The sequence below is a fragment of the Chiloscyllium plagiosum genome, chromosome 9, assembly GCF_004010195.1.
Source record: "Chiloscyllium plagiosum isolate BGI_BamShark_2017 chromosome 9, ASM401019v2, whole genome shotgun sequence".
Lineage (NCBI taxonomy): Eukaryota > Metazoa > Chordata > Chondrichthyes > Orectolobiformes > Hemiscylliidae > Chiloscyllium > Chiloscyllium plagiosum.
The window spans coordinates 77,326,709-77,340,968 of NC_057718.1; the positions used below are offsets into that span (position 1 = coordinate 77,326,709).

General features: G+C 41.9%; 1 protein-coding gene across 2 annotated transcripts in view; it reads right to left on the reverse strand.

The window, feature by feature from the left end:
• Window positions 1-6,793: 6,793 nt before the first annotated feature.
• Window positions 6,794-14,260, reverse strand: part of ttll2 (tubulin tyrosine ligase-like family, member 2) — a 21,400-nt gene continuing 13,933 nt past the window's right edge. For both annotated transcript variants that reach the window (XM_043696275.1, XM_043696274.1), the window contains one exon: window positions 6,794-9,287. In XM_043696275.1, coding sequence (XP_043552210.1) covers window positions 7,330-9,264 — 1,935 coding nt within the window. In that variant the 5' untranslated portion in view covers window positions 9,265-9,287 and the 3' untranslated portion in view covers window positions 6,794-7,329. The remainder of the gene's footprint in view (window positions 9,288-14,260) is intronic.

A 14,260-nucleotide genomic window follows, 5' to 3' on the forward strand; every position in this document is an offset into this window, starting at 1 on the left:
AACTCCCCCTCCCACTCCACCAAGGACATGCAGGTCCTTGGCCTCCTCCATCGCCAGACCATGGCAACATGACGCCTGGAGGAACCCGCCAACCACAAGGGATGAACTCAGATTTCTCCAGCTTCCTCATTTCCCCTGCCCCCACCTTATCTCAGTCCCACCCCTCGGACTCAGCACCGCCTTCTTGACCTGCAATCTTCTTCCCGACCACCTCCACCCCCTCTCCGGCCTATCACCCTCACCTTAACCTCCATACACCTATCGCATTCCCAATGCCCCTCCCCCAAGTCCCTCCTCCCTACCTTTTATCTTAGCCTGCTTGGCACACCCTCCTCATTCCTGAAGAAGGGCTTATGCCCGAAATGTCAATTCTGCTCCTTAGATGCTGCCTGACCTGCTGCGCTTTTCCAGCAACACATTTTTCAGCTCATTTATGTCTCAAAGCTGAGGGTGAGTAGACATCGGACAATCAAGGAAGACTGTCACCAGTCATAGATGTTGTTACAGGCAGTCAGGGGCTTAGACATGGTAATTGAGCAGCTTGGAGCAGTTGGGGTCATATGTTCTGTGTCACTGCACTGATATGATATACGAGCAGAATTAAGGCTTTCGGCCCATCATTACCAGCTCCACCATCCAACCATGGCTGTTATGTTTTTCGACCTCATTCTCCTGCCTTCTCCCTGTAACTATTGATATCCTTACTAATCACTGTGTCAAGACACTCAATGACTTGGCATCCACAGTCTTCATTGGTAACAAGTTCCACAGATTCACCACCCTCTGAAGAAATTCCTCCTCATCTCAGTTCAAAAGGATTGTCCCTTCACTCTTAGGTTCTAATCTTTCCTACTCGTAGAAACATCTTCTCCACATCGACTCTCTCTGGGCCTCCCAGTATTCTGTAAGTTTCAGTGTGGTTTTCTTCCCCACCGCACCCCCCCCCCCCCCAATCAAAAATATCCTTCTAAACTCCATTGACTACAGATCGAGAGTCCTCAGCTGCTCCTCACGTGACAAGTCCTTCATTCCTGGGATCATTCATGTGAACCTCCTACGGACCCCTCCAATACCAGCACATTCTTCATTAGATAAAGGACCCGAAAAGTCTTACTATATTTCAAAGTGAACTGACAGAGCCTCACCAGTACATTCCTGCTCTTGTATACTAACCCTCAAAATGAATGCTAACGTTGTATTTGCCTTTCTGCTAACTGAACATATATGTTAAGAGAATCCTGAACCAGTATTCAAACCTTTTATCCCCAGGTTTTCTTCCCTTATGTTACAGACAGAAGGCAGAGAACTGACTCAGAACTTAATTAAACAACCCATCTTTAATTTAACTCTTTAAGTTCCAAAACTCAGTATAAACATACATCCGTTGCAATATTTACTTCTTACTTTATCTAACTTAACTTCAACTTTAACTCACTTTGTTTAACTTCACTTTACCTTCCTCTACTTAATTCACATGACCTATAACCCTGAAAATTTGGTTTGAAACAAATACCACCCCAATTTGAGTAAAGTGGCCAACTTTGCTCTCTGTGTAGATCTGGTTTTATGGTTCTTTTGTCTTCTCTGAATGAACTTCAGGGCACATGCTTCTCAAATATTGGTGTCAAAGGCTTCTGAGAAAATCCTTAGTTCTGCTAATTTATCTCAAAATGTGCTTGGTTGCCAGAAAGTTCTCTGGCACTCAGCCAATGGAATTTACTGGTAAACAACTCCCAAATGTTTACACCAATTCATAAGCAGTGACATTCCATGCTCCATATGAGATAGTATGGTGCCAGTATGTCTAGAGACACCATGACACTTACATTATTTGGTCAACACTGGAAACTGTAGATCCTGGCTGCGGTTTAACTGAGGTCAGAGTTTAAATTTGCTTGAAAAAAATTCCCAGCATGCTTGATTGTACTCTTAACTGTTTTTGCTTCTGGCCAACTGACCACATGAGTAATAGCCAGTCCTGGAAGTCAGCTCACTGAAAGTCAAGTGGGATTATCAGGGCCACTGTTATGGTAAAGAAACTATGGAATTCAATCGTGGGGATTGGTGGAAGCATGCTGAGGAGGCAACAATTGTGATAGGAGGCAACTCACACATAATGGTATGAGACTATGGTGCTCTGCGGACATGAGTTACTGTGAGAGGGGGCATGATCAATGCTCACCACCATCTTGGACCTGACAGCTGGGCAATGCATTGCAATCAATGCTGTGCTAAGCTGCAGCTTCAGGACTTACGTGGTAATGTTGAGAGATGAAACCGTAAATAAAACAATCTAGGGTTGGAAAGAATGGAATGTCAGAACTGATGGGGTCAGCAGGAAGGAAGGAATTTGGAAGGTTTGGAGGATCCTTAGATTACTAGCTTGAGCCTATAATTCTGTGTCAGGTGTGATCTGTTTTCTTCGATCCTTATGTTAATACACGTAATGAAAATATAAAATGGCTGTGACCATACCCAGAGTGGGTGGAGTGATTTTTTCCCCCCCCAGTTTGAGTATGCATTCTCTAATTGTGTACAATATGAGGCCCTTCAAGAAATAATTGCACTTATCAGGCACTTACTACAGGATGAAGTCAACTGTAATCACAGTACCCTGCTTGTAAAATGCATGCAGTGCCCAACTGTGAGGGATACAAATCCTGGCCACAAGCTTGACCACGTCATTGGTCATGACAGATTGATCACATCCATCTCTGTAAGTAGATACAGATGATAGCAAAAGTGCCACCTGCAGGCCACAAGTCACAAAGACAATCCAAGATCTCAAAAGTCTGCTTAAGGGTGCACAGCTGTTTCCCCACCACCTTGAAGTGGAACTATTTCCCAACATGCAATGCTGTCTTTTTTTGGGTGGGGTGAAGGTGGGAGAAATGATATCAGTAATTATGTTACACTTACAATCTCCTACTGTATTTGCTCCATATGGCTGTGTTGCTTTCATCAGGTAAGGTCCACATAGGTCCATGTAGAGGCATTCCATGGCCCTCCTTGTTGTAGTCCTCCATGTTTCATTGTGTCAAGGACTTTGCGAAACTGTCTTTTGTATGTGATGCAAACATTACAAAGAACCTGTTCTATTTCTGATATTTCCCACAATTGTTCATTGGAATCATGATCAATGGAGCCAGCCACAACAGGGATCATTAACTACAGTGCTACGATGACACAGAGAAATTGAGGAGGATCAGGAGCTCCAGAAGGCTAGGAAATGCACCAACCTCCAGTGATGGTTGGTTCCCCAAGAAGCAGTTAAACCAGAATGACCCCGTAGAAACATCTATCATTCTTGATGCTATTTCTTCAAGAAATGAATAAGATCCAATCCCACTGCAGACTGAATGTCCCAGACACTGTCACAGAACAATGCCATATGTTGGAGTGGGACTGAAGTTCTGAAGGGGTGGATGGCCATTGTAGCCTGGTGATTATCAAGGTGAGAGCTGCACTAAAGCTTTATGTGACTACTAAGATCATAGAATCCCTACAGTGTGGAAACAGGCCCTTCGGCCCAGCAAGTCCACCCCCACCCTCCAAAGAGTAACCCAACCAGACCCCTTCCCCTATTTCTCTACATTTAGAAGACTGAGAGGGGATCTGATTGAGACATAAGATTATGAAAGGATTGGACACTCTGGCAGCAGGAAACATGTTTCCGCTGATGGGTGAGTGCCGAACCAGAGGACACAGCTTAAAAATACGGGGTAGACCATTTAGGACAGAGATGAGGAGAAACCTCTTCACCCAGAGAGTAATGGGTGTGTGGAATGCTCTGCCCCAGAGGGCAGTGGAGGCCCAGTCTCTGGATTCATTTAAGAAAGAGTTGGATAGAGCTCTCAAAGATAGTGGAATCAAGAGTTATGGAGATAAGGCAGGAAGAGGATACTGATTAGGAATGATCAGCCATGATCATATTGAATCGGGGTGCAGGCTCGAAGGGCTGAATGGCCTACTCCTGCACCTATTGTCTATTTACCCCTGACTAATGCACCTAATCCACACATCCCTGAACACTATGGGTAATTTAGCATGGCCGGTTCCCCTAAACTGCACATCTTTGGATTGTGGGAGGAAACCCATTCAGACACAGGGAGAATGTGCAAACTCCATCCAGATAGTTGCCCGAGACTGGAATTGAATCCAGGTCCCTGGCGCTGTGAGGCAGGAGTGCTAACCAGTGAGACACCATGTTGCCGCAAGGATCCATGGGGACCTATGTAAGATTTCTCAGTCCTCAAAAGGATCAAGGCTGTTACAGATTCAATTTGGGCCAGATCACATACTAGTTTTCATGTGACAAGGTCAATGCTGCAGCCCAGGCTTTACCCAACTTCACCTATGTGCCATGAGCCATAATCACCAGGCTACAATGGCATCATGTTCAGAGTGTCATATTATAACCTAACTATGTTTGTCAACAAAAAGAAAGTTCAATTTTGTTAATATAGTCATCTGTCATTGGTTCCACTTCTCAGAAATCTGTACTAGGTACCCTTGAAACTGCCATGATGCCCAAATGCTTGAGAATACTCATTTTCACATTTCATTTAAAGGACTAGGTGCCTTACAAAGGATGATCATTGGGCGATAAAGGCTTACATCTGTGAACACAGCTGATGACTCCTTTATGGAGCCCTTGAAATCAACTGTTGTTAAAATACAGCCCATTCTTCCACAATGGCCACAGTGGAGCAACGGCGGGCCCCCTGAAGATGTGGTTGCAATGCTTGGATCAGCCTGGGGAAGTGTTCAGGCCATTGGGGAGTGATGCGGGTGGCTTCCAGTACACCTCAAACATATTGTATTGCATAATCCAGCATGCTGTGCTCTGCACACCTAGAACTGGTAGAGGATGGGTGCTGATTAACTGGGAATGTGGCAGTGGTCTTCTGACGAGGAAGATGAGGCCATTTCCCAAAAGGCATATCACCTTTACCATGATATAATTCTCCAGTATCAGGCACTACAAAGCAGCAAACCACACAGGACACAGTCGTAGATGCATAAAGCACAGAAACAGATCATTCAAACCACTCAGTCCATGCCGAACATAATCTCAAACTACACTAGTACCACTTGCCTGCTCCCGGCCCATATTCCTCCAAACCTTTCCTATCCATGTACTTTTACAAATGTCCTTTATACATTGTAATTGTTCCCACATCCATCACTTTCTTGGGAAGTTCATTCCACACGCGAACCACCCCTCTCTGTAAAAGTTTTGTCCCATGTCTTTTTAAAATCTCTCTCCTCTTACCTTAAAAATGTGCCCACAGTCTTGAAATACACCATCTGGGGGAAAAGACAGCTACCATCTATATTCCTCACTATTTTATAAACCACTCTCAACTTCCTACGCTCCAGTGAAAAAAGGTCCCAGCCTATCCTGCCTTTTTTTTTAAAAAAAATAACTCAAATCCTCCATACCCGGCAACATCCTGGTAAATCTCTTCTGCATTCTCTCCAGTTTAATAATATCCTTCCTATAACTGTGCAACCAGAACTAGACACAGCATTCCAGAAGAGGCGTCATCAATGTCCTGTACAATCTCAACATGACTTCCCAATTCCTATACTCAAAAAACTGGTTTCCTCCCACAATCCAAAGATGTGCAGATTTGGTGAATCGGTCATGCTAAATTACCCGTAGAGTTGGGTGCATTAGTTAAGGGGGAATGGGACTGGTGGGTTATTCTTCAGAGGGTTGGTGTGGACTTGTTGGGCCGATGGGCCTGTTTTCACACTCTAGGGAATCTAATCTAATCTAATCAATAAACGATCAAGTGGACGTAGAAAGGGAAAAAGCTTCCTGGTTTAGGGTATGTTCAGATCACACAAAGTGAAAAGTTTTACCACTGAACTTTGAGCGAACAATACTGACATTGCAATGATTCCTGGAGGCCATACCAGCATGCTGTAGCCACTGGATGTTTGCATCAATAAACCTTTTAAGGACTTAGTATGGAAGAAATGGGACACTTGGATGCAAGAAGGGGAAGGCATAGCAGGCAGAATGGAGTTAAAAATCACACACCATTTCAGAGCCCTGCTCCTTCATCAGGTGGTTCATTGCCTGCAAACTTTTTGTTATTCAAAAACAAACATTTCCAGTTTAGATCCAGAAACAAATGCAATTTTTGTTTTCTTCTACCTTAGATTTTCTTATTTGATAAATGTTCACATGAACAATATCAAGATGTTATGCTCCATTAGGTATTAGGGAAAGAGTTTTGCTTTTTCTTACAGGTTCCTAACAATGGTATGGCTTTGTGGATAGTTAACCTTGTAGCTTCTTGCTTATTGTTGCTGATACTATGACCGTCAATCAGATAGATGAGCATCTAAAGTGGCAATATATTTAATAAACATCCAAAGTGTCATCTCTGCTATCTCTCTACTACCAGAAGCTTTTCTGTTTCATTTTCCTCACTCTGTTTGTACTGTGAAGGGCTATTCATGGCTGGCAGTGTTTGAAGTGAAGCACAGTTAAGCTTTAAACAACTAGTTACAATTTAAAGATTGCATCTGACCAGAGCAGGTATTGATCCTGGAGCCAACATTTGTGGGAAAGGTAAGAGACAACCTGATGCATTACCAAAGTCTGGTGTAATACTGAACCTTTTACAGCATGATTGGTCTTCGTCATGAAGGATAGCTTCCATCTCGAAAGATATTTTGAATAAATGGGAACATTAGTTCTAATTTAAGGATATTCATTACTCATTTGGACTCTGGGAGAATGAGAACAGGCATACACTACACAGAATGATTGTAGATTATTTTGTTTAATAAAGTTCATTAACCACTCCTTCTTAGAGCTGTTATAAGAAATGAGTAATACAGCCAAAGTTACACAATGCAGTGAAGCAGATTACAGGCGGATTGTTAAACATTTACTCCAATATGATTTCCAGTAGTTTACTGCAATAACAATCAGAAAATGACTGTGAAGTGCATTGTATTACACTATTGTAAATAAGCAGAACATTGTTATTTCACTTACTGGTCATATGGTTACTGCATAGCACAATAGGCATCTGCTGACCATTATTTTCTTGTGTAATAATGTTTACAACTGTCATATAATACTGTGTGAAAATAAAATTTGTTTCTATCACTTGTGATAACTGGTTCAGTAGCACCCAATGGTTGGTTTGGTTTCCAGACAAAAATAAATTACAATACCTGTAAACTATTTTTAAATGAAAAATAAATAAATTACCCCCAAGAACTGTGTTTCCATTTGTGAAGAATTTAATACCTTAATTTATAAAATTAAAGTAACTGGGGTTAAAACAAAAGTTCAACTATTTAATTTTGAAAGCAGCATTCACTAAGCAATGGAGGATTCCGTGGACCCCACAGAAAAGAACCAAAACATTCTTTTCTATTAGAAGAGCCATCCAGATGGGGCTCACTTTTACTTTTTGCACTCTTTGGTTGCTGTAATATCTTTGGCATCTTCTGCAATTCCTGCATTATGATCCTTATGTTTATAGGGTCCCGGGAAGCCTTTAGTGTTATTTCATTAAATGGAAATGTCAGTATAAAATCACCAATGCGGTTCTTAGGCTTCTTATCAACTTCTGAAAGACTATACTGAGGAAAAGATGCTAGTTTGTATCTTTGCAAATCAACTGAAGGAAATCTTGGGCCCATTTTATGAAAATTCCCATTAGATTGTTCATATTTTGCTCCCAGCAACATTACTCTGCCCACTGGATTCTGTGTGCGTATATAACTTCTGTTCATCTTTTCTCTCATCTGTGAAGTCAAGGTTTTCTTTGGCAGTGATCTAGTGGGCTTCACATTCTTTATGCATTTCTTAGTGTCCAAACAATAGACAGACACAGCACCTGTAGAACTATATACCTTCTTGATATTTTTCCCAGAATCTTCCCCAGTGGAACGTGGCATGTGGGAGAACTGTTTGCTGGTATAAGATGATTTGTTCTCTTCTTCTACTTTTTGGGAATCCATCTCTTGATCTTCACTTTGGTTGTACCCATTAGATTGATTACAATTTTTACGATAGACTAACAGTGAATCATTTTGGGTACTGGACCAAATTTCTTTTGCTTTTTTAGAAGCATTGGAGTGAAGAGGCAGCACATTTCCAAATGAGTTAGTCACATAAAAGGAAGGATGGCTCCGAGAAAGTATATTATATTGCCAAGGACTTGGGTAACCACGTTGGCGCAATCTATCGACCTCTTTATAATTCAGCAGATCAATGAGGTCATATAAAAGCCCTTTCTTCACTATTACATCAGCATTACAGTCTACCATTAGTGCTGGACTATAATTTACTTCTAAAAGCCATGGTTTTATGTTTTCATCTATTAGGATATCAAACCCAAAGAGTTCAAGACAGTTAGGAGGGGATGGAATGGAGGGAGTAATTGTTAGCAAAGTCATTGTCACAATATTGCTTATCCTCTGCCACATGAGTGGTTCATTTATATTAAGACTATGCAGAAAAGCACGGAATTGACTCATTGTCCATTTGCAACCAGAACCAACCCGTTCTTTATCCACTGTGTAGGAAGGTCCAAATCTATTGATGCTGGTGTTTGTCAAATGAGCATATACATTATCTAAAGATGCAAGACTATACTTTTCTGTCCCAAACCGCACCAGACCTTCTTGATAAATATAAACTATCAATGGACAGAAACTAGTGACACAAACATAGATTCGCAAATCAAATTTGTAACCAGAGATAAGAAGAGGATTGCTGATATATTTTTGTACGATAACAGAACAGCTGTAAGTCAAATCTTTAATATCTTGAAATATAAATATTCCTCTACCACGAGAGAGATCAACAGGCTTGCATATCCAGTATCCAAGCTTTCCGCCATTTGCCTTCTTGTCTTTTGTATATTCAGCGACAAATTTGGTGTAATCATTGGGAAGAATGAAAGCTATAGGGCTAAAGTTATATGTTGTAGAGCCATAAACCCCTGACATACGCTTTAAATTACGAGCAAGATTGTCTTTTCGAGTTATGCCCATGATTTTTGGGTAGTGGATCAATCTTTGCCAAGGCATAATGTTTTCATACTCTGCATTGGAAAAACCCGATCGCCAATATAAATTCCAATCATTTTCATCCTGTTCTTCCTCATTAAATTCCACCCAACCACGCTCAAGGAGAACATCACGCACAATTTCAGGTGTGCCTTCATGGAGACGAAAGACCAATGACTTGGTTAGATCTTCTGATCCAGATTGACATGACATGGTTCTATGCAGTACTTACTATCCTTTAAAGGCAGAGAGAGAGGGAGGGAAATAAAAGATTAATAATTCTTATATCACAACATAATGACAAGTCCATTGCTCAATCTAAACAAAATCAATGTATGTTGGGCAAGAGAATTTGAAAAGTTAAGTTAAAACAATACAATACTCCAATCTAGCCAATAATTAAGCACCACACCTCACTAGTTAGTGGAATGAATGTATTAAATTGATGGAGCAGTAGCATTCCATTTCTGAAGGGGCAGTGTTTAGAGGTTGTCTAAAAAATGTGAAGACCAAATATAAATAAGTATATTGGATGTGAATACAGGAGGTATGACCTCCTTTGTACATGATACAAAATTGGTGTTGTAGTGGACAGCAAAGAAGGTTATCTCAGAGTATAATGGGACCTTGATCAGATGGGTTGATGGGCTGAGAAGTGGCAGTTGGAGTTTAATTTAGAATGTGAGATGTTGCATTTTGGAAAGGCAAATCAGGGCAGGACATATACCTAATGGTAGGATCCTGGGGAGTGTTGTCAAACAAAAAGACCTTAGGGTAAGCGTCAAAGTCCCTTGAAAGTGGAGTAGCAGGTAGATAAGACAATGAAGGCAGCATTTGGTACACTTGTGTTTGTTGGTCAGTGCATTGAGTATAGATGTTGGCATGCCATGTTGATGTTGTACAGGACATTAGTTAAGCCGCTAATGGAAAACTGCATTCAATTCCAGTCTCCCTGCTGTAGGAAAGATGTTATGAAACTTGAAAGGGTTCAGAAAAGATTTGCAAGGATGTTGCCGAGGTTAGAGGGTTTCAGATATAGGGAGAGGCTTAATAGGCTGGGGCTGTTTTTCCTGGAATGTAGGAAACGGAGGGGTGACTTTATAGACATTTATAAAATCATGACGGACATGGATAGGGTGAACAACCAAGGTCTTTTTCCCAGGATAGAGGAATCCAAAATCAGAGGGCACATGTTTAAGGTAAGAGGGAAAAAATTCAAAAAATAACCTAAGGGGAAAGCTTTTCACACAGAGGATGGTCCCTGTATGGAAGGAGCTGCCAGAGGAAGTGGTGGAGGCTGGTACAATTACAGCATTTAAAAGGCATCTGGATGGGTACATGTACTGGATGGATTTAGAGGGATATGGGCCAAATGTTGTCAAATAGAACTAGATTAATTTATGATATCTGGTCAGCATGGACGTGTTGAACTGAATGGTCTATTTTCATGCTGTTCAACTTTGTGACTCTAGATTCTGAATGCTGGTGGCAAACTGATGGGAATTGTGTTGTGTTCGTGAACACCCTCCTACTAGATTGGTAAGTAGGTTCAAGTTACTTGAAAATCTCAAAATCGCTTTACCTAACAGACAAAATGATAGTTTGCAGGTACAAAGCAACTATGTACTTATCTTTAGCCAAGTACGTTGTTAATTGGATTCCACGTAGCCACTGGTCATGTGATGTTATTCTCATTTTTGGTCATTCAATTCAAAACAGTGACATGGAATGGAGAGGTGGCTCCCTGCCCTCAAACCTATGGATTTTGTGAGCTGGTAATACGTCTAACAGGACAAACTACTGCCTACTGATTGATTTAAAAGATATTATGCAATGCAAGTGACTAGTTAGGCAATTAATCATTCTGTGAATCCATCCATTTTTTCACTATTTTCACAAAGAGCACAAAGCTATAAAACCAAAAACAACGAGCTACAATTTAAAGATTTACACTTACATTCTGGTTTTGTGACTGTCTACTTAATTCTTGGGTTTTTTAATATATAAATCAGGTCTTGAAATCCCTAGCTGCAAGTTGAACCAATGACCCAGAATTTTCAGTCAATGCCAGTACCTCATGAAAAAAGTCAGTTACATACATGTTGGCAGATGCAAATCTCAAAATTGGAGTTACGTGCTTGGCTGCTCATAAATTACAAAAAGTCAAGTCTGACTGAATATTGGAGCACCTGACTGAAACAGTAGGAGGTAAGCAGCGAAACAGCTGAGTTTACTGTCAGATAGCTGGAAAGGATGGTGTTAAACATAGAACACTACAGGTCTATTGGCTCTCAATGTTGTGCTGAACTTTTATCCTACTCGAAGATCAGACAAATCTACATACCCTTCATTGTACTACTACCTTCCATGTGCCTATCCAAGAGTTGCTTAAATGTCCCTAATGTATCTGACTCTACTGCCACTGCTGGCAATGCATTCCACGCACCCACCACTCTGAGTAAACAGCCTACCTCTAACATCTCCCCTAAACGCTCCTCCAATTACATTAAAATCATGACCCCTCATGACAGAAATTTCCGTTCTAGCTATCCACTCTATCTATTTTGTACACGTCTGTCAAGCCACTTCTCATGCTCCTTTGCCCCAATTAGAAAAGCTCTAGCTCCTCAACCTTTCTTCATAAGACATGCCCTCCAGTCCAGGCAGCATCCTGGTAAATCTCGTCTGCACTCTCTCAAGTTTCCACATCTTTCCTGTAATGAGGCGACCAGAACTGAACACAATATTCCCAGTGTGGTCTAACCAGGACTCTATAGAGTTGCCGCATAAGCCCGTGGCTCTTAAACTCAATCCTCGTGCTAATGAGGATTCTTAAACAACCCTATCAACTTGGGTGACAACTTTGAGGGATCTATGGAATGAACCCAAGATCCCTCTGTTGCTCCATACTGCCAAGAATCCTGCCTTTAACTCTGTAAAGTGCATTCAGATCCAACCTTCCAAAGTGAATCACTTCACTTTTCCAGGTTGAATTCCATCTGCCACTCATCAGCCCAGCTCTGCATCCTGTCATTGTCCCGTTGAAACCTACAACAGCCCTCCACAGTATCCACAACTCCACCAACCTATGTGTCATCGGCAAACTTACTAACCCACCCTCCACTTCCTCACTCAAGTCATTTGTAAAAATCACAAAAAGCACAGGTCCCAGAATTGATCCCTGCAGAACACCACTGGTGACTGAGCTCCAGGGTGAATATTTTCCATCTACTACCACCCTCTGCCTTCTATGGGCCAGCCAATTCTGTATCCCTACAGTCAAATTTCCCTGTATCCCATGCCTCCTCACTTACCAAATGAACCTACCATGGGGAACCTTACCAAACACCTTGCTAAAATCCATGTACACAACATCAACTGCTCTACCTTCAATAAGGATTGTTAGGCATGTTCCATCCCTCGCAAAGCCATGCTGACTATCTCTAATCAAACTATGGTTTTCCAAGTAATCATAAATATTGTCTCTCAGAATCCTCTCCAATACTTTGCCCTCCACTGACATGAGATTGACTGGTCTGTAATTCCCAGGGTTATCCCTATTCCCTTTCTTGAATAACATTTGCCACCCTACAATCATCTGGCACTACTCCAGTGGACAGTGAGGACGTGAAGATTATCGCCAAAGGCACAGCAATCTCTTCCTTCACTTCCTGTAGTTAGCTTGGGTATATCCCATCTGGCCCAGGGGATATATCCATTCCAAATTTTCAACACAGCCTCCTTCTTAACATCAAACCGTTTGAACATATCAGTCTATTTCACGCTTTCCTCAGAAATGTCATGGTCCCCCTATGGAAAATAATGAACATGAAAGCATGGGAAGGGTTAAAGCATGAAGACCACTGGCAATCTGTGGTCTGTAAAGGCAGGATGGGATATGAATAGTGGAATGCTCTTACACTAATTAGCAGAGTAAGGTTAAGGCTGAAAGGTCACTATGGCGAGGTAAGATAACACAAGTAATAATGCAAGTTACTCTGTTAAGTGTTATTATGACAGGATTGGGCTTAATTAGTTAGTAGAGTCAGCTTGAGACAGGAGACTATTGTAATAGATGGAATAGCTAAATATCTATCATGACAGGTTAGTCTGAAATGGAAGATCACTGTAGCAGAGTTAGCAATAAATATCTAACCGTGACATTAGGATAACATTAAGTAGAATGTACAACTAAAGAGATAATGGGAACTAACATCACTGGTTTATTGTGTAGCTAGAGTGAGGGACTTTGATTAATATAGTTGGACATGCTGATAAGCTAATAGAAACATGATAAAAAAAAATCCACGGACCCTGAGGTTCGGGGGCATTCGAGAATCTGCTTTCTCAGTGTCACGGTTTTGTGTTTGCAAATAAAGTACCTACTTCTTGAAGAACTCTGTCTCCTGGTGATTCTCTATATTTTCTCCACAACACCCCTCAGTAGTGAATACTGAAACAAAGTATTAATTGAAGACCTCCCCTACCTCCAACTCCAGACACAAGTTCCCTCCAGTATCCCGAATTGGCCCTATCCTCACTCTTGAGAGTGTGGTGCTGGAAAAGCACAGCCCGTCAGACAGCATCCAAGAAGCAAGACAATCGACGTTTCAGGCATAAACCCTTCATCAGGAATGAGGCTCATGTGCCAAGAGGGCAGATATAAAAATGGGAGGGGTGGAGCTGGGGGGAGGGGTGGGGTAAGGTAGCTGAGAGTGTAATCGGTAAACGAAGGTGGGGGTGAAAGTGATTGGTCAGAGAGGATGGTGGAGCAGATAGGTGGGCAGGAAGATGGACGGGTAGAACAGGTCAAGAGGGCAGTGCTGAGTTGGAAGGTTGGATCTGGGATAAGATCGGGGGAAGGAGAAATGAGGAAACTGGTGAAATCCACATTGATCCCATGTGGTTGGAGGGTCCCATAGTGGAAGATGAGGTGTTCTTCCTCCAGGTGGCAGGAGATAAGGGTTTGGCAATGGAGGAGGCCTCGGACATGCATGTCCTTGGGGGAGTTAAAGTGTTCAGCCACGGGCCGGTGGGTTGTTTCTTGCATGTGTCCTGGAGACGTTCTCGGAGGCATTCTGCAAGTAGGTGTCCTGTCTCCCCAATGAGGAGGAGACCACATCGGGAGCAATCGATATAATAAATGACGTGTGTGGAAGTGGAAGTAAATCTCTGACAGATGCGGATGGCTCCTTTGGGGCCTTGGGCA